The 20,503-nt window shown below is 45.0% G+C and overlaps 1 protein-coding gene across 1 annotated transcript in view; it reads left to right on the forward strand.

Moving 5' to 3' along the window:
• Positions 1 to 11,279: 11,279 nt before the first annotated feature.
• The window catches only part of LOC141197639 (uncharacterized), a 75,476-nt gene continuing 66,252 nt past the window's right edge, over positions 11,280 to 20,503 (forward strand). The window contains exons 1-2 of the mRNA XM_073662722.1: positions 11,280 to 11,460; positions 12,211 to 12,534. Coding sequence (XP_073518823.1) covers positions 11,280 to 11,460; positions 12,211 to 12,534 — 505 coding nt within the window. The remainder of the gene's footprint in view (positions 11,461 to 12,210; positions 12,535 to 20,503) is intronic.

Below are 20,503 nucleotides of genomic sequence, written 5' to 3' on the forward strand. Positions count from 1 at the left end.
TGATTTTAAAGAAGACTTTTGGATGCTGGATCACTCCTTGTTTTTTCCTACTTTTGTACATCACCCTGGACTATTGCTCGTCATTTTTTGTCTCCGTATATATGTATTTCATGACGAGTTGTCCACCTGAGTCCTTCAATACCTGCATGTGTATTATGCCATTACAGTGGTGGCCAAAAGTATTGGCACCCCTGCAGTTCTGTCAGATAATACTCTGTTTCTTTCTGAAAATGATTGCAATCACAAATTCTTTGGTATTATTCTCTTCATTTAATTTGCTTGCAAGGAAAAAACACAAAAGAGAATGAAGCAAAAATCAAATCATTGATCATTTCACATAAAACTCCAAAAAAGGGCCAGACAAAAGTATTGGCACCCTCAGCCTAATACTTGGTTGCACAACCTTTAGCCAAAATAACTGCGAACAACTGCTTCCGGTAATCATCAATGAGTTTCTTACAATGCTCTGCTGGAATTGTAGACCATTCTTCTTTGGCAAACTGCTCCAGGTCCCTGATATGTGAAGGGTGCCTTCTCCAAACTGCCATTTTGAGATCTCTCCACAGGTGTTCTATGGGATTCAGGTCTGGACTCATTGCTGGCCACCTTAGAAGTCTCCAGTGCTTTCTCTAAAACCATTTTATAGTGCTTTTGGAAGTGTGTTTTGGGTCATTGTCCTGCTGGAAGACCCATGACCTCTGAGGGAGACCCAGCTTTCTCACACTGGGCCCTACATTATGCTGCAAAATTAGTTGGTAGTCTTCAGACTTCATAATGCCATGCACACGGTCAAGCAGTCCAGTGCCAGAGGCAGCAAAGCAACCCCAAAACATCAGGTAACCTCCGCCATGTTTGACTGTAGGGACCGTGTTCTTTTCTTTGAATGCCTCTTTTTTTTTCCTGTACACTCTATGTTGATGCTTTTTCCCAAAAAGCTCTACTTTTCTCTCATCTGACCAGAGAACATTCTTCCAAAACGTTTTAGGCTTTCTCAGGTAAGTTTTGGCAAACTCCAGCCTGGCTTTTTTATGTCTCGGGGTAAGAAGTGGGGTCTTCCTGGGTATCCTACCATACAGTCCCTTTTCATTCAGACGTCGACCGATAGTACGGGTTGACACTGTTGTACCCTCGGACTGCAGTGCAGCTTGAACTTGTTTGGATGTTAGTCGAGGTTCTTTATCCACCATCCGCACAATCTTGCGTTGAAATCTCTCATCAATTTTTCTTTTCCGTCCACATCTAGGGAGGTTAGTCACAGTGCCATGGGCTTTAAACTTCTTGATGACACTGCGCACGGAAGACACAGGAACATTCAGGTCTTTGGAGATGGACTTGTAGCCTTGAGATTGCTCATGCTTCCTCACAATTTGGTTTCTTAAGTCCTCAGACAGTTCTTTGGTCTTCTTTCTTTTCTCCATGCTCAATGTGGTACATACAAGGACACAAGACAGAGGTTGAGTCAACTTTAATCCATGTTAACTGGCTGCAAGTGTGATTTAGTTATTGGCAACACCTGTTAGGTGCCACAGGTAAGTTACAGGTGCTGTTAATTACACAAATTAGAGAAGCATCACATGATTTTTCAAAGGGTGCCAATACTTTTGTCCACCCCCTTTTTTAGGTTTGGTGTGGAATTATATCCAATTTGGCTTTAGGACAATTCTTTTTGTGTTTTTTTCATTGAAGACAAATTAAATGAAGAGAATAATACCAAAGAATTTGTGATTGCAATCATTTTCAGGAAGAAACTGAGTATTATCTGACAGAATTGCAGGGGTGCCAATACTTTTGGCCACCACTGTATATAACCTTTGATTTTTTTATACTGGGTTTAACATGCTACTATTTCCTATGAGTTATTACTAAGAACTAACAGGCAGGTAATTGCTAACTACCTGCCTGTTTTAGCCGGTGGCGACTCAGATCGCTCCTGAACTGCTCCTAAAAGCAATTCTGGTGTTTCACGTCAACAGGACAGCTCTTCCTTTTCCTATCTGCTCTGTCATGGAGGCATGACTGCCAACTTCATGCTGATTGGCAGCCGGCTCCCTGCTATTAGGCAGCGGGGAGCCAGCTGTCAGTCAGCATGACACCAGCAGTGATGCCCCATCAACAGAGCAGAGCGGGAGCTGGAGAATCACCAGCAGGAGCGGGCTGTGACCACTGTTAGCAGGCAAAGATCGGCCTGTAAGTTCTTAGGTCCACGGTAAAAAAAAAAATAGTCCCGGACAACCCCTTTAAATATTAAGGAGCAGGAATTCTCCGAATGATTCTATAATCAAAAGAACATAAAATTCTCTCCTGCCCAGTCAGTCTGCCCGGTCTGTTACACCATGATTATCAAAACTTCGACTCATTTCCCTGCCCATTTATTATTACCACATACCCGGCTCTGCTTGACCCGTTTCCAGGTCATTGTGTTGTCTGACTACACTTACGTTTCTCCCTGGTACCACATATCTGCATCTCATACTCTTCAAATTACATTTTGAGACTTTCTCCTCCTGTTGTTGCACATATTTTTTTCCCTTCATCTGCACAGGTATCATTAATCTATCAACTATAATGGCCGTACCAGGTCCTGCAGGTCCTGTATCCCGTACACATGACGTGGGCAGTGCACGGCATGCCGCTAGTTTTTATTCTGAGTGCTCTTATATACGGTGGTAGTTTTACACAATGTTGAGCCTGTGATCTGCAGAGTGAAATGTCTGACTGCTAGAACAGAAGTATACGGCAGATTCTACAGCATGGATACATAAAGGACGTCCTGGGGGAATATACCTCCCTCCAACACTCGTCCAGTCCCTGCCTCACACTAGAGACATTTCTAATAACTCCAGGACTATGGAGCTGGTCATTTTCTCATAATCTGTGGCCATTATTAGTGATCTCGCATTGTACGGTAATATCACCCTGGAGGTTGTGATGTATTTAGTGTAATAGCGCCATCTAGAATATACAGTATATATCAGGCGATACAATGCTTTCTATAGTTAGTCATCTTATGTGCCCTCTACAGATATATATTATACTTTATATTTATTAATAATAAAATTACTCGACACTTTTTCAGCTTTATGATATTTATTAATCTGCTGTAATTATAAAATAAAGTCCAACCTTACAGTGGACACAGGTGGAAGTGTCCTCCATGATGGTGTAGGCTGAGGTGGAGCAAGTATATAGTCAGTGGGGGTTCAGAATGATCAGTATTCACTAGGGTCCCTTGTAATCAGGGAGGAACCTGGATGTGTCCCATCAAAAGTTATTGACCCACTGTCCAGCTCTGTACCATCAACAGGTAATGAACCTCTGGCTGTGGGCCATCAATAGGTCATCACCATCCAGCATTTAGCCACCCAGAAATCTGAACTTCAAGTTTATCGTCATCTGTAGGATGTGAACCACAGATGGTTACGATGCTGATGACATCAGGAGGTATCCCTCAAATCTGTGATGGATCGGGAATAGGTGAGATGCAAGCGATGGAAACTACAGGCAGCTGTTTTCTCAATCTTTTTTGCCTCTTAGACATCTACAGAAAAATCTTCTCCTCTCGATTCTGTGTTGCAGTATTGTGGGCTTTCTAGGCTCCAGCATTTAAGGTTCTGAATCTCTAGGCTCTGGTATTCTTGGTACTGGTGTGCTCAACTCTGGCGTTCTCGGCTCTGAAATTCTAGGTTATTGGTTATTGGTTTCATTCAAAGATCAGAAACCTCTTTTTGCTCTGTAGAACTTCGAGCTCTTCTTCTGCTGTAATATGGTACAGTATGCACCCAGACAATATCACTGAAACCCTCTTTATAGCTGCGTCTAGGAACTTTATTCGCATCCTATGGTGCAGGAACCATGGATGGACCAGAACATTTGCCATTTGGCAGAACAGTTATTCTCCTGGAAACTTGCTCCTGAATCTGAGGGATACAAATTGGTTCCTTACAAGTACTTTGTTCTTCCAGAATGTTTTTGTTCTTCGGAGTGGGTTTTATAGTTGTTTCACCAGGTTTAGACTTTGCCTTCTTGCTCAGGACAAGCCTTAAAGCGCACATGTGAGCAGGACTGTGCTTAGTAAACTACATACACTGACCGGTGGGCGCTATTACACTGAGTAAAATGATACCTTTGTTGATGAAATCCGTCCAGAGGTTCTTTTGTAATCTTTATTTTCAGTTCTGCCATAATGATATGCTCTTGCTCTGGGGTGGGACTTTAGGGAGGGGCTGTAAGTGGTGCTCTCATTATGTATTCCTATCTCTGGCCTCTGACAGGTCACTGTGCTTCTGCTTCTATTTTAAATATTGCCTTTGTAATTTCTCTGTCAATTTGAAATTTACATCCCCCAAAATGGCCGCCGGGGCCCGCGCATGCGCAGTAGCATCTTAAATTATTAGGCCGGCGACTGAAAGCACAGTGACCTGTCAGAGATAGGCATACATAATGAGAGCACCAGCTACAGCACCTCCCTAAAGTCCCGCCCCAGAGCACGAGTATCTCATTATGGCAAAACTGAAACTAAAGATTATAAAAGAACCTCTGGACGGATTTCATCAACAAAGCTATCATTTTACTCAGTGTCATGGCGCCCACCGGTCAGTGTATGTGGTTTACTAAGCACAATCCTGCTGACAGGTGCGCTTTAAAGCCAAGTTCTCTAGTATTGTCACAAGTGTCATCAGCGCAACAAAAACTGTGGCACGGAAGATCCAAAGAGGAAGCTTGATGGAATCTTCAGAGGAATTTTTCCAGGGAACCACACGTAGTGGGTCATCCTGTAATAAAAAAAAAAACATTTAGAAATTCTCTTATACATAATCTAATCAACCAGAGAGCCCTTGTTATTATACAGTCATGGATAAAATATAAAGCAGCTTCATGAATATCCCATAGAGAAGATCAGGGAGAAGTTTGGGATTTACCTTGAGGGTCCATGGAATATTGTTTATGGTTGGACTTTCATATGATGGACGGTGATGTATCCAGTATGAAAAGCCCTGCAAAAGGCGATAACATTAGCTGAACCTTTGTGACCCCATATGGATGAGACCATACTCAACGTCAGTGTACTGTGAAGTAGGGAGTAAAGCAACATAAAGCTCAGAAATGGATAGTATAATACTCATCATCTTCAGAGGTCTCGCAGCAACAATTGAAAAAATGTAAAGCACTAAAGTTTTAATTTAAAAAAAAAAAAATCTTTTAATGGTAAAAAAATATAAAAATGGTAAAAGTTTTGATATTTTCAACTTTTAAACACTAGGGGGAGCAGCTGCAGACATTTCCCATGAATCTAGTGTAGTGTTAGATTGCATTAAGACTGCAGTAAAAGTGGGCGGGATGTGCTCACATGGTGTGATGTCTCCTCCCCTCTTTTTCTGGTCCTTTGCAAAAAGATAAGTGAGAATGTAGTTTAGGGTCACAGTGCGGAGACATTCTGTTGGCTGCTGCAAAGTGATACCAAGAGGTAAACAGTGTCACCAAGGACGGATAGCAGCGGGGGCGTTGTTAGGGTCTTAAAAGATCAGGTCCCAAACACCAAGGCATGTCCACCCTCTCCTCAGTATAGATAGATACAGGAGAATACAGCCGCCCCTGTAAGTGCTGCAAACATTGAATATATGACATTTGAACCGCATTACTGCTATATAGAATTTACTTATAAAAATTACAGTATTTAGCACATAAATTGTCAAATTCAGGAGAGCCCACTAGCCGTGACAAGGTGAACTTTCTTTGATGGGATCCTAATCCTAATCTTTATCAGTCATGCCTCTCCCGGGCTATAAGCGTAAAAATTTAAAGGGCAGGTAGGATCCAGCATTAATTAAAAGCCTTAGGCACCTTCATAAATTCATATAAAACCGTTACCGTAAAAACACCATCTATAATATAACACTGCAAGCGTGTCTCTGTCTGAAGCCTCGATAGACTGCGAATGCGCGACGCGCAGTCTCGCTCCAGACAGAATCACCCATCCAGCCGTTACAGGTACTGAACGCATACCGCGATCTCCAACGCCATACTTACATACTTACCTGACCGGGAGGAGCGTTGCCGCAGCGCCTCTCTTCGCCGGAGACCGGGGCAGGAGTGGGGAGCCGGATCGGCGCATGCACATAGCGCTATCTTGCGCCATTTTACTGAAGACACATTTGCAGTGTGTCTTCAGCAAAATGGCGCCGGACAGCGCGGTGCTCCGTCACCACACTCCTCCCCCGGCCTCCGACAGAACAGGACGCAGCAGCGCTGGAGCACAGAGAAGAAAGGTGAATATAACTGTTTATTTTTTTGTATGTGTATACAGTGTGAAAGGGATGAGGGGGCCACACATACCAGAATTGTGGGGTGAGGGGACCATGCATACCAGGATTGTGGGGTGAGGGGATCAAGCATACCAGGATGAGGGGTACCAGTCAGTCATACTAGGATTGGGGGGTGAGGGGACCATGCATACCAGGATTGGGGGGTGAGGGGTACCACACATAACAGGATTGGGGGGTGAGGGGTACCACACATGCCAGGATTGGGGGGTGAGGGGACCATGCATACCAGGGTTAAGGGGTGAGGGGACCATGCATACCAGGATTGGGGGGTGAGGGGACCATGCATACCAGGATTGGGGGGTGAGGGGACCATGCATACCAGGATTGGGGGGTGAGGGGACCATGCATACCAGGATTGGGGTGTGAGGGGTGCCATGTATAACAGAATAGGGATGTGAGGGGTGCCATGCATACCAGAATAGGAATGAGGGGTATCATACATACCAGGATAGGAATGCGGGGTACCATGCATACCAGGATGAGGGGTACCATACATACAATGATAGGGATGAGGGGTACCATGTATGCCAGGATTGGGGATGAGGGGCCCATGCATACCAGGATAGGGATGAGGAGTGCCATGCATACCAGGATGGGGATGAGGGGTGTCATGCATACCAGGATGAGGGTGAGCGGCGCATGCATACCAGGATCTGGGATACCATACATACCAGGATAGGGATGAGGGATGGGGTACCACACATACCAGGATTGGGGGTGAGGGGTGCCATGCATACCAAGATTGGGGGTGACGGGTGCCATGCATACCAGGATTGGGGGTGAGGGGTGCCATGCATACCAGGATTGGGGGTGAGGGGTGCCATGCATACCAGGATTGGGGGTGAGGAGGTGCCTTGCATACCAGGATTGGGGGTGAGAGGTGTCATGCATACCAGGATGGGATGGTGGGGACAGGATGGGGGCAGCACAAATACCAGGAGGGGGACAGCACATACGAGCATGGGAGACCATATACCAATAAAAATGCTTGCCACCCGGGCGTAGAACGGGTTGAATAGCTAGTAGGTTACATAGTTACATAGGTTATAAGGCCGAAAAAAGATAAGCGTCCATCCAGTTCAGGCTATTTCTTGTGCACTGCAGCTATTCCGCAGCGTTGATCCAGGGGAAGGCAAAAAAAAAACATGCGGTATAGGCCAATTTACATCATTGAGGAAAAATTCACTTCCCGACACCAATCTGGCAGTCAGATTAAATCCCTGGATTAATTAACTAAGCATAAGATGTAATTTTATTGTTCTCAATAAAGGCGTCCAGGCCTCTCTTGAACTCATTAAGTGAGTTGGACATCACCACTTCCTCTCCCAGAGAGTTCCAGAGTCTCACGACTCTGACCGTAAAGAATCCCCTTCTATGCTGGTGCAGGAACCTCCTTTCCTCCAGACGCATAGTGTGCCCCCTCGTCTTTGTCACCATCCTTGGTATAAACAGGTCATGGGAGAGATCTCTGTACTGCCCCCTGATGTATTTATACATGTTTATGAGGTCCCCCCTAAGCCTTCTCTTTTCCAACGTAAATAGGCCTAATTTTGACAACCTCTCTGGGTATTCTAGTCCCTCCATTCCCTTTATTACCTTAGTCGCCCTCCTTTGTACCCTCTCTAGCTCCAATATATCTTTCCTGAGCACAGGAGCCCAGAACTGTGCACAATATTCTAAGTGCGGCCTTACCAGCGCTTTATACAGAGGAAGAACAATGTTCTCATCATATGCCCCTATTCCTCTTCTGATGCATGCCATGACTCTATTTGCCTTCGCAGCTGCTGCCTGACACTGGGCACTCCAATTTAATTTACTGTTAACCAAGACGCCCAGGTCCTTCTCCATGTCAGATTTCCCCAACGGTTTCCCATTTAATATGTATGGGTGACTGCTGTTTTTTTTTCCCATGTGCATGACCTTACATTTATCGGCATTGAACCCCATTTGCCATTTTTTGGCCCAACTCCCCAATTTATCTAAATCCTCCTGGAGCTGTGCCCTATCCTCATCTGTATTAACTACTTTACAAAGTTTAGTATCATCTGAAAATATTGCTATTTTACTATGCAACCCTTCCACTAGATCATTAATAAATATATTAAATAATATAGGGCCCAAGACAGACCCTTGAGGCACCCCGCTAGTAACCCTGACACCCCCTGAGCTTACTCCATTGATAACCACCCTCTGCTTTCTATCACTTAGCCAGCTATTTAACCACTTGCACACATTATCCCCCAGACCAAGCATTCTCATTTTATATACCAACCTTTTGTGTGGCACGGTATCAAACGCTTTGGAGAAGTCAAGGTATACAACATCCACTGACTCTCCCCGGTCCAGCTGTGAGCTCACCTCCTCGTAGAAGGCAATCAGGTTTGTTTGGCAGGAGCGATCCCTCATGAATCCATGTTGATATGGAGTTAGACAGTTATTATCATTAAGATATTCTACAATAGCATCTCTAAGAAATCCTTCAAACAATTTACCCACAACAGACGTTAAGCTGACTGGTCTATAGTTCCCAGGGTCACTTTTAGACCCCTTTTTGAATATTGGTACCACATTTGCTTGGCGCCAGTCTAGTGGGGCAGTCCCTGTCCATAAAGAGTGCTTGAATATAAGATACAGCGGTCTGTCTATCAAATTACTTAATTCTTTTAGTACCCGGGGGTGTATGTCATCTGGGCCTGGTGACTTGTCTATTTTGATATTATTTAGGCGTTTCTGAACTTCCTCCTGGGTTAGGTGGGTGATATTTAGCGGAGGGTTTACTTTATCACTTTGCATTTCCTCCGATAAATTGTTTTCTTTTGTGAAAACAGTGGAGAAGAAGCTATTGAGTAGGTTTGCTTTACCCTCATCGCCCTCTATGATTTTACCCAGGTTATTTTTCAATGGGCCAACTCCATCAGTTTTAATCCTTTTACTGTTTATATAGTTAAAGAACAGTTTGGGATTCGTTTTACTTTCTTTGGCAATTAGTCTCTCTGTCTCCTCTTTTGCTATTCTTATTTGTTTCTTACAGATTTTGTTTTTTTCCCTATAAGTTATTAGCGCTTCCTCGCTGCCTTCTTGTTTAAGTTTACCGAAAGCCCTTTTTTTGTTTTTCATTGCCCTCTTGACTTCCTTATTTAGCCACATTGGCTTCCTCCTATTCCTAGCCCTTTTATTCCCATAAGGTATGTACCTTCTACAGTGACTATGTAGGACTGTTTTGAAAATTTCCCATTTTCTATCCGTGCTCCTATTACTGAAGATACTATCCCAGTCTATAAGGTGAAGGGCATCTCTTAGCTGATCAAACTTTGCCCTCCTGAAGTTCAGTGTTTTTGTGACTCCCTTGCTGGGCACCCTACTGAAGCACATGTGGAATTGTATAATGTTGTGGTCACTATTTCCCAGGTGCCCCCCAACCTGCACCTCAGTTATTCTGTCTGGCCTGTTAGTTAATATTAAGTCTAAAAGGGCCGTCCCTCTAGTTGGTTCCTGCACAAGTTGTGACAAATAATTGTCTTTGATAATTGACAGAAACCTGTTTCCTTTCTGAGATCTACAGCTTTCGGTTTCCCAGTCTATATCGGGGTAGTTGAAGTCCCCCATAATAATCACCTCGTTATTTTTTGCTACTTCGTCTATTTGTCTCATTAATAGACTTTCCGTGGCTTCTGCTATATTTGGTGGTTTATAACAGACTCCTATGATAATTTTATTATTGTTTTTTGCCCCATGTGTCTCCACCCATAAGGACTCGACCTCCTCATTTCCCTCCCATACATCCTCCCGTATTGTAGGCTTTAGACACGTCTTTACATATAGACAGACTCCACCCCCTTTCCGATTTCTTCGATCCCTTCTAAACAGACTGTAACCCTGTAAGTTAACTGCCCAGTCATAGCTTTCATCCAACCATGTCTCGGTTATTCCCACTATGTCATAGTTACCTGTAGATATTTCTGCTTCCAGTTCATCCATCTTGTTTGTCAGGCTCCTGGCATTTGCTAGCACGCAGTTTACACGATTTTGTTTTGTTCCAATCTTCTCCCTGTGGATTGTATTAGAAATTTTCTTACCTTCCTTCCAAGTATCTTGTCTTGAACCTTCTTTGTCGCACTTCATATCTTTCATTAGTATGTCCTCTGGTTGCATGTTCGTGTCCGGCGTTTTTCTTCCCATCCCCTCTTCTTCTAGTTTAACGCTCTCCTGATGAGTGTTGCGAGTCTCCTGGCGAATGTGTGTTTCCCGGGTTTGTTGAGGTGTAGTCCGTCTCTGGCAAGGAGTCCGTCATAGAGGTAATTCACACCGTGGTCCAGGAATCCAAATCCTTGTTGTCTGCACCATCGTCTCAGCCAGCTGTTCACATCAAGGATCCTGTTCCATCTCCTGACGCCATGCCCGTCTACTGGAAGGATAGAAGAAAAAACTACCTGCGCATCCAGTTCTTTTACTTTCTTCCCCAATGCTTCAAAGTCCTTGCAGATTGTCGGTAGGTCCTTCTTTGCCGTGTCATTGGTGCCAACATGTATCAGAAGAAATGGGTGGACATCCTTGGGACTGATGAGCTTTGGTATCCTATCGGTAACATCCTTGATCTTCGCCCCTGGGAGGCAGCATACTTCTCTTGCGGTTATATCCGGTCTGCAGATAGCTGCTTCTGTTCCTCTCAGTAGTGAGTCTCCCACCACCACCACGCCCGCAGACTATGATGCATTTCTATGGGAGCAGGACGGAGTTGCTAACAGACATATTTTTCAATACACAAAGCACCTGTTTAACATCATAAATGGCATCGTCATCAAAAAAGCGCAAGATTGCTGATGAAAAACGAATATTTCAGGAAAAGTGGGAAAACTTATATTTTGTCACAGAGGTCGGAGAGAGCCCAGAGTCTGATTTGTCTTCATTTGTCGCAGCTTAAGGACTACAATGTGCGTGGACATTACATGACGTAGCATGGAGGACAGCATGGAGCAATGTCTGGCAAACAGAGAGGAAAAGCTTCAGCAGCTGAAAGCGTCTCTTCAAAAACAGCGAAACTTCTTCTCAAGTATTAACGGGTCAAGTGAAGCTTCTGGAAAAGCGAGTTTTGTACTCAGTAACATGAGAGCAAATCATTCACGACCATTTACTGAGGGTAACAGATACTCCATACTGTGCTGTGTTCATTCGTGGGGTTGATGAAAACCTAAACATAACCGAGGAATTATTGGATTTATTACCAATGAAAGGCACAACGACCGGTCGGGACATTTTTAAAGAGCTTGAAGGTTGTATTAACCCAGCAGGACTGCCATGGGATAAACTGGTGTCTGTGGTAGCGGATGGGGCACCAGCAATGTGTCCTGAAAACATTGGTGTTGTGGGATTATTGAAAGCAAAACGAAGCCAGCGTTCATTGTCAGGTCCTTTCAGTGCTATACACTGCATTCTGCATCAGGGGGCGCTGTGCGGAAAAAGTGTACAAATGAAAGAAGTTATGGACTTTGTGCTTAAGACTGGTAACTTTATACGGGCAAGAGGTCTTAACCATAGGCCGTTCACTTCATTCCTGTCTGATATGGACAGTGAATATGGAGACTTGCTGTAGCATACCGAGGTCAGATGGTTGAGTCGGTGAAGAGGGTTGGAAAGATTTTTTGCTTTGAGACAGGAGATAGATTTTTATGGCGCTGAAAGATAAAGACGCTTTCCAACTTTCCTTCCCAGCTTTTCTATCTGACTTAGTGTTTCTAACAGATGTCACAGAACACCTCAACGCACTCAACTTGAAGCTCCGGGGCCCAAGCCAGATGATTACAATGATGTTTGCTGGTATAAAAGCAATCAGATGTAGCTGTCTTTGTGGCCCAGCGGCTGCAGTCTGGCAATTTGGCTCATTTCTCAGCTGTGCAGTCGCTGGTACGAGCGGAACCCGAACGCTTGAACTACTCTTCCAATATAATTTCTCAGTTACTACAAGAGTTTGATAGACGTTTTCATGGGTTTCAGGATCTTGAAGCTGAATTTACACTCTTTGCCACTCCGTTTGCGGTAGACATTGCTTGTGTTTCAGAAGATCTGCAGATGGAGATTGTGGACTTGCAATGCGACGCTGTTCTTAAACAGAAGTATATGGACATTGCTGTTCCAGATCTCTATAGGTTTGTCGCACGAGAAAAATTTCCAAATCTTCTTAAAGCCGCTGCCAGGATCATGGCCATGTTCGGAAGTACATACGTACAGTACAGACGAAAAGTTTGGACACACCTTCTCATTTAAAGATTTTTCTGTATTTTCATGACTTTGAAAATTGTACATTCACTCTGAAGGCATCAAAACTATGAATTAACACATGTGGAATTATATACTTAACAAAAAAGTGTGAAACAACTGAAAATATGTCTTATATTCTAGGTTCTTCAAAGTAGCCACCTTTTGCTTTGATGACTGCTTTGCACACTCTTGGCATTCTCTTGATGAGCTTCAAGAGGTAGTCACCGGAAATGGTCTTCCAACAATCTTGAAGGAGTTCCCAGAGATGCTTAGCACTTGTTGGCCCTTTTGCCTTCACTCTGTGGTCCAGCTCACCCCAAACCATCTCAATTGGGTTCAGGTCTGGTGACTGTGGAGGCCAGGTGATCTGACGTAGCACCCCATCACTCTCCTTCTTGGTCAAATAGCCCTTACACAGCCTGGAGGTGTGTTTGGGGTCATTGTCCTGTTGAAAAATAAATGATGGTCCAACTAAACGCAAACTGCATGGAATAGCATGCCGCTGCAAGATGCTGTCGTAGCCATGCTGGTTCAGTATGCCTTCAATTTTGAATAAATCCCCAACAGTCTCACCTGCAAAGCACCCCCACACCATCACACCTCCTCCTCCATGCTTCACGGTGGGAACCAAGCATGTAGAGTCCATCCGTTCACCTTTTCTGAGTCGCACAAAGACACGGTGGTTGGAACCAAAGATCTCAAATTTGGACTCATCAGACCAAAGCACAGATTTCTACTGGTCTAATGTCCATTCCTTGTGTACTTTAGCCCAAACAAGTCTCTTCTGCTTGTTGCCTGTCCTTAGCAGTGGGTTCCTAGCAGCTATTTTACCATGAAGGCCTACTGCACAAAGTCTGCTCTTAACAGTTGTTGTAGAGATGTGTCTGCTGCTAGAACTCTGTGTGGCATTGACCTGGTCTCTAATCTGAGCTGCTGTTAACCTGCGATTTCTGAGGCTGGTGACTCGGATAAACTTATCCTCAGAAGCAGAGGTAACTCTTGGTCTTCCTTTCCTGGGGCGGTCCTCATGTGAGCCAGTTTCTTTGTAGCGCTTGATGGTTTTAGCAACTGCACTCGGGGACACTTTCAAAGTTTTCCCAATTTTTCGGACTGTCTGATCTTCATTTCTTAAAGTAATGATGGCCACTCGTTTTTCTTTACTTAGCTGCTTTTTTCTTGCCATAATACAAATTCTAACAGTTTATTCAGTAGGACTATCAGCTGTGTATCCACCAGACTTCTGCACAGCACAACTGATGGTCCCAACCCCATTTATAAGGCAAGAAATCCCACTTATTAAACCTGACAGGGCACACCTGTGAAGTGAAAACCATTTCCGGTGACTACCTCTTGAAGCTCATCAAGAGAATGCCAAGAGTGTGCAAAGCAGTCATCAAAGCAAAAGGTGGCTACTTAGAAGAACCTAGAATATAAGACATATTTTCAGTTGTTTCACACTTTTTTGTTAAGTATATAATTCCACATGTGTTAATTCATAGTTTTGATGCCTTCAGTGTGAATGTACAATTTTCATAGTCATGAAAATATAGAAAAATCTTTAAATGAGAAGGTGTGTCCAAACTTTTGGTCTGTACTGTATAAGAACAGTTTTTCTCTTCAATGAAGCTGAACAAATCAGCATTATGGTCAAGACTTACAGATGAACATCTTCGTGCAACATTGCGATTGGCCGACACTCATGATTTCAAGCCCAATCTTGACATTCTCGTATCTGGCAAATGCTGCCAACTGAGCAGCCAGATTGAATTCTGCGACACTTGAAGTGGAAAACTGGATTGTTAAAATAAGCATGTGGAGTAAGCCGGCAAATTTCCGTTAAGTTTAAACCTAGCAGTATTATAGTAGAGTAATGGAGAATTGTTATAGTAGATCAAATAGATAATTGTTTAACAATAATTTTGTACTGTATTAAATTTGAAAGGAATGCGGCCCGCCAGCTTACAATTTTTTTTAAGTGCGGCCCATTTACTCTATCGAGTTTGAGACCCATGTACTAGTGGAAGTCACGAGTGCAAGGGTTCATGGGCGCCAGTAGTGGAAGACATAGTGCGCGAAACCGAAGAACAAGTAAGCAGACCTGCTGATCAGCACTGCAGTGCTGAGGCCGAGTTATGGCGAAATAGGGAGCGACAGTGCGCCACACCAGTCCTGGAGTATATTACAGAGGAAGGATACTGTGTGGAAAATGCTTTATACTGTAAAGGAAACGTCCAGAACACTTTGTGCCCCCCGATATCCCTTGTATGCCGGGACGTTGCTAGGGTCCTAAAAGATCAGGGGCCAAAGCCCCAAAGTAGGTGTTTCCCCATACAACCTCCCCGCCACTTAAAAGACGACCTATACATATATAATTACAGTACACCATTGTTGCTAACCTAAAATACACAACTGAAAGACCAATATTCCCAAAATTACTTCTACACAATGCAATAATAATCCCGCTACACAATGCCCTCTACCATCAACACTACACAGTGAGTACATAGTATTATGATATGACCATTGCCTCTACATAAAAAACACACTGTACAGAGACCATCTGACTTCTCACATTTCTATTCCCACCCTGCACAACCTCCCCATGCTGCCTGCTCTTCCGACGTGGAATAGGAACCTCAATACTTCAAAAATTATGTCATTACTATGATTACCCTCCACCAATTAATGCTACAAAGACTGTGTGCCAGATAGAGGGGACCTATAAAAATAATAGCATCCCATAGAAAGTAGTAAAGACCCCACTGTGCTGCCTAGCAAGTAATAATGCCAGATATGCTCTTATGAAAGTTTCAATATCTGAAGTGTTCCCTCCAAGCAACAAATACCATTGAGTATCCCCTTTAAGTAATAATGCCCCCTTAAATCCACAATCAAACTACACCCAACTACAAAGTTCTTCTTCAAGTCTATGGACGATGATTTCTGGGAGGTGAAAGAAGAAATTTCTGATGATGCACCCATTTAAAATAAATAATGTCCTTAGTGCCCCCATAGCACCCTGTATATTGTATGATAGTCCAACAGCTCACTACACACTGTATGATGGTCCCCACAGCTCCCTATGCACTGTATGATGGTCCCCACAGCTCCCTACGCACTGTATGATGGTCCCAACAGCTCCGTATGCACTGTATGATGGTCCCCACAGCTCCGTATGCACTGCACAATGGTCCCCACAGCTCCGTATGCACTGCATAATGGTCCCCACAGCTCCCTATGCCCTGTATGATGGTACCCACAGTTCCATATGCACTGTATCATGGTCCCCACAGCTCCCTATACCCTGTATGATGGTCCCCACAGCTCCGTATGCACTGCATAATGGTCCCCACAGCTCCCTATGCCCTGTATGATGGTACCCACAGTTCCATATGCACTGTATCATGGTCCCCACAGCTCCCTACGCTCTGTATGATGGTCCCCACAGCTCCCTATACACTGTATGATGGTCCCCACAGCTCCCTATGCACTGTATGATGGTACCCACAGCTCCATTTGCACTGGTATCATGGTCCCCACAGCTCCCTACGCTCTGTATGATGGTCCCCACAGCTCCCTATACACTGTATGATGGTCCCCACAGCTCCCTAGACACTGTATGATGGTCCCCACAGCTCCTTAGACACTGTACGATGGTCCCCACAGCTCCCTAGACACTGTACGATGATCCCCACAGCTCCCCCATGCACTGTATGATGGTCCCCACAGCTCCCTATGCATTGCATAATGGTCCCCACAGCTCTCTATGCTCTGTATAAGGGTCCCCACAGCTCCCTATGCTCTGTATGATGGAACCCACAGCTCCCTATGCACTGTATGATGGTCCCCACAGCTATCTAAGCTCTGTATTATGGAACCCACAGCTCCCTATGCACTGTATGATGGTCCCCACAGCTATCTACGCTCTGTATGATGGTCCCCACAGCTCACTATGCACTGTATGATGGTCCCCACAGCTCCTTGCTCCTTAGATACTGTATGATGGTCCTCATACTTCCCTATACACTGTATGATGGTCCCCACAGCTCCCTACACACTGTATGATGGTCCCCACAGCTCCTTAGATACTGTATGAGTGTCCCCACAGCTCCCTAGACACTGTATGATGGTCCCCACAGCTCCCTATGCTCTGTATGATGGTCCCCACAGCTCCCTATGCTCTGTATGATGGTCCCCACAGTGCCCTATGCACTGTATGATGGTCTTCACAGCTCCCTATGCATTGTATGATGGTCTCCACAGCTCGCTATGCATTGTATGATTGTCCTCATAGCTCTCTACGCACTGTATGATGGTCCCCGCAGCTCCTCGTGCACTGAATGATGGTCCCCATGGCTCCTTATACACTGTATGATGGTCCCCATGGCTCCTTATGTACTGTATGATGGTCCCCGCAGCTCCCTACGCTCGGTATGATGGTCCCCACATCTCCCTATGCACTGTATGATGGTCCCCACAGCTCCTCAGGCACTGTATGATGGTTTCCACAGCTCCCTATGCATTTTCTGATGGTCCCCACAGCTCTTTACGCATTGTATGATGGTCCCTGCAGCTCCTTATGCACTGTATGATGGTCCTCACGGCTCCTTATACACTGTATGATGGTCCCCACGGCTCCTTATACACTGTATGATGGTCCCCACGGCTCCTTATACACTGTATGATGGTCCCCACGGCTCCTTAAGTACTGTATGATACTCCCCACAGCTCCCTACGCTCTGTATGATGGTCCCTACAACTCCCTATGCACTGCATAATGGTCCCCACAGCTCCATATGCACTGCATAATGGTCCCCACAGCTGCCTACGCACTGCATAATGGTCCCCACAGCTCCCTATGCACTGCATAATGGTCCCCACAGCTCCCTATGCACTGCATAATGGTCCCCACAGCTCCCTATGCACTGCATAATGGTCCCCACAGCTCCCTTTGCCCTGTATAAAGGTCCCCACATCTCCCTATGCACTGCATAATGGTCCCCACGCTCCCTATGCACTGCATAATGGTCCCCAAAGCTCCCTATGCACTGTATGATGGTCTCCACAGCTCCCTATGCATTGTCTGATGGTCCCCACAGCTCCCTATGCACTGTATGATGGTCCCCACAGCTCCCTATACCCTGTACGATGGTCTCCACAGCTCCCTATGCACTGTATGATGGTCTCCACAGCTCCCTATGCACTGTATGATGGTCTCTATAACTCCTTATAACTGGCATGATTGTCCCTACAACTACCTATATCCTGTATAATGGCCCTCACAGCCCCATATATACAGTACTGTATGATGGCCCCCGCAGCCCAATATATACTGTATGATGGCCCCCACACCCACTTGTACACTATATTATGGCCCTTACAGCTCCCTTTATACTGTATGATGGCCCCACGGCCCCTTATAAACTGTATTCTGGCACCCACTCCCCATTTTATATAATATGATGGCCCCACTGCCCCTTATATATAGCATGATGACTCTCATAGCCCCTTATAGTATGATGACACTCACACCCCTTATATATACAGGTGCATCTCACTAAATTAGAATATCATTAAAAAGTTTATTTATTTTAGTTCTTCAATGGTGAAAATGAAACTCATATATTATATAAAGTCATTACAATCAAAGTGATCTATTTCAAGTGTTTATTTCTGTTAATGTTGATGATTATGGCAGGGGCGCACATAGAAATCATGAGGCCCCATAGCAGAAGCTCTAATTGGACCCCCTTCCCCACCAAAAAAATAAAGAAATATTTGTCTGTGTCACAGAAGAGCCGATCTCACAACTTTCCAGCCTTTACTTCGTTTTTCTAATTTTCCTCCTACTGAAGTCCTAGATCCCTCTTTCATTGCCCCCATCAAGTATGATGCCAATAAAAGTGCCCCCCAAACACAGTATGATACCCCATGGTGCATTCCTCCACATTAGCCTCTACATGAACAGTATAATGACCTTATTGTACCCCACTTCAACTCCCAAGGCAAAGTATGGTGACCCTAACACTGTATGATTCCCCCAACTGTGACTCCCACACAGCCCTCCATACAGTATAATGGGCCTACATACAGTATAATGGCCCACACTAGCCCTCCAAACAGTATAATGGCCCCACACAGCCCTCCATACAGTATAATGGACCCCACACAGCCCTCCATACAGTATAATGGGCCTACATACAGTATAATGGCCCACACTAGCCCTCCAAACAGTATAATGGCCCCACACAGCCCTCCAAACAGTATGATGGACCCCACACAAACCTTCACACCGTATAATTGCTTTCATACAGTATAACGGCCCCCCACATAGCCCTCAAAATATCATAATGACCCCACATAGACTTCCATATAGTATAATATGCCACCCATAATCCTCCATATAGTATAATGCACCCTCCAAAATCCTCCATATAGTATAATGCACCCCCCATAATCCTCCATATAGTATAATGCACTCCCCATAGTCCTCCATACAGTATATTTCACACCCCAAAGGGTAAAATGCAGCCCTCATATAGTATAATGCACCACACAGTCCTGCAGTATTATGGGCACCACATACTCACTGATTTTAAAATACCATATGTTTTAAATAAGACGACCCGAGTATAAGCTGAGGCCCCTAATTTTACCACAAATAAACTGGGAAAACGTATTGAGTTGAGTATAAGCCAAGGGTAGGAAATGCAGCAGCTACTGTAAAATGTCACCATCCTGGTATGTATGGCTCCATCATCACCAATCCTGGTATGTATGGCACCCCTCATCCCTCAATCCTGGTACATATGGTACCCCTCATCCCCCAATCCTGTTATGTGTGGCCCCCTCATCTCCCAATCCTGGTATGTATGGCTCCCTCATCACCAATCCTGGTGTGTATGGCACCCCTCATCCCCCAATCCTGGTACATATGGCACCCCTCATTCCTGAAAACCCCTTTAATCTGACTTTATAGAAAAAGTCTATATCCGGCTACTGTCCTCCCCTCATGAATCACAAAATATGCCAAGTGTGAACAACTTCTGTCCCCAAATGAGGACTTGCAGGCGATCAGTTGATAGTCGGGGATCTGGCAGTGAACACCCTCAGGCCACACCACTGCTATGTAGCACGTGAGCCTCGGGGGAGCGAGGAGGATAGGTGAGTATTGGGGGGTGGGAGGTTGCGGCGGCGGAGGAGCGGGCACACTCAGTAGCGGCTGCTGTAGCTACCACGTGTGCCCGCTGCTAAAGGGACATGAATATTACCTCTTCTCCACTTCCATGGGCGTGGAGAAGAGGGAATATTCATTCTCTTTAGTAGCGGGCACGGAGGAGCGCTGAGCCGTGGCTCCTGCTTACAGTGCCTGCTACTAAAGAGAATGCATATTCACGCTTGTCAATGCTCATAGTCCCGGCGTGGAGAGGAGTGAATATGCCAACAGGTGAACGGCTCAGCGCTCCTCCGTGCCCGCTACTAAAGAGAATGAATATTCCCTCTTCTCCACGCCCATGGAAGTGGAGAAGAGGTAATATTCATGTCCCTTTAGCAGCGGGCACACGTGGTAGCTACAGCAGCCGCTACTGAGTGTGCCTGCTCCTCCGCCGCCGGAACCTCCCACCCCCCAATACTCACCTATCCTCCTCGCTCCCCCGAGGCTCACGGGCCCCATAGCAGTGGTGTGGCCTGCCATCATTGGCGGTACGCCACTCATTATGGCTTATAGCCAATGAAATCACAAAAGTCATTATCTCAGTAAATTAAAATACTTTATAACATCAGCTTGAAAAATGTTTTTAAAATCCGAAATGTTGGCCTACTGAAATGTGTGTTCAGTAAATGCACTCAATACTTGGTCAGGCTCCTTTTGCATCAATTACTGCATCAATGCGGCGTGGCATGGAGTAGATCAGCCTGTGGCA

This window comes from Phyllobates terribilis, unplaced genomic scaffold (genome assembly GCF_046119375.1).
Source record: "Phyllobates terribilis strain yellow unplaced genomic scaffold, ASM4611937v1 Scaffold_85__1_contigs__length_6476398, whole genome shotgun sequence".
Lineage (NCBI taxonomy): Eukaryota > Metazoa > Chordata > Amphibia > Anura > Dendrobatidae > Phyllobates > Phyllobates terribilis.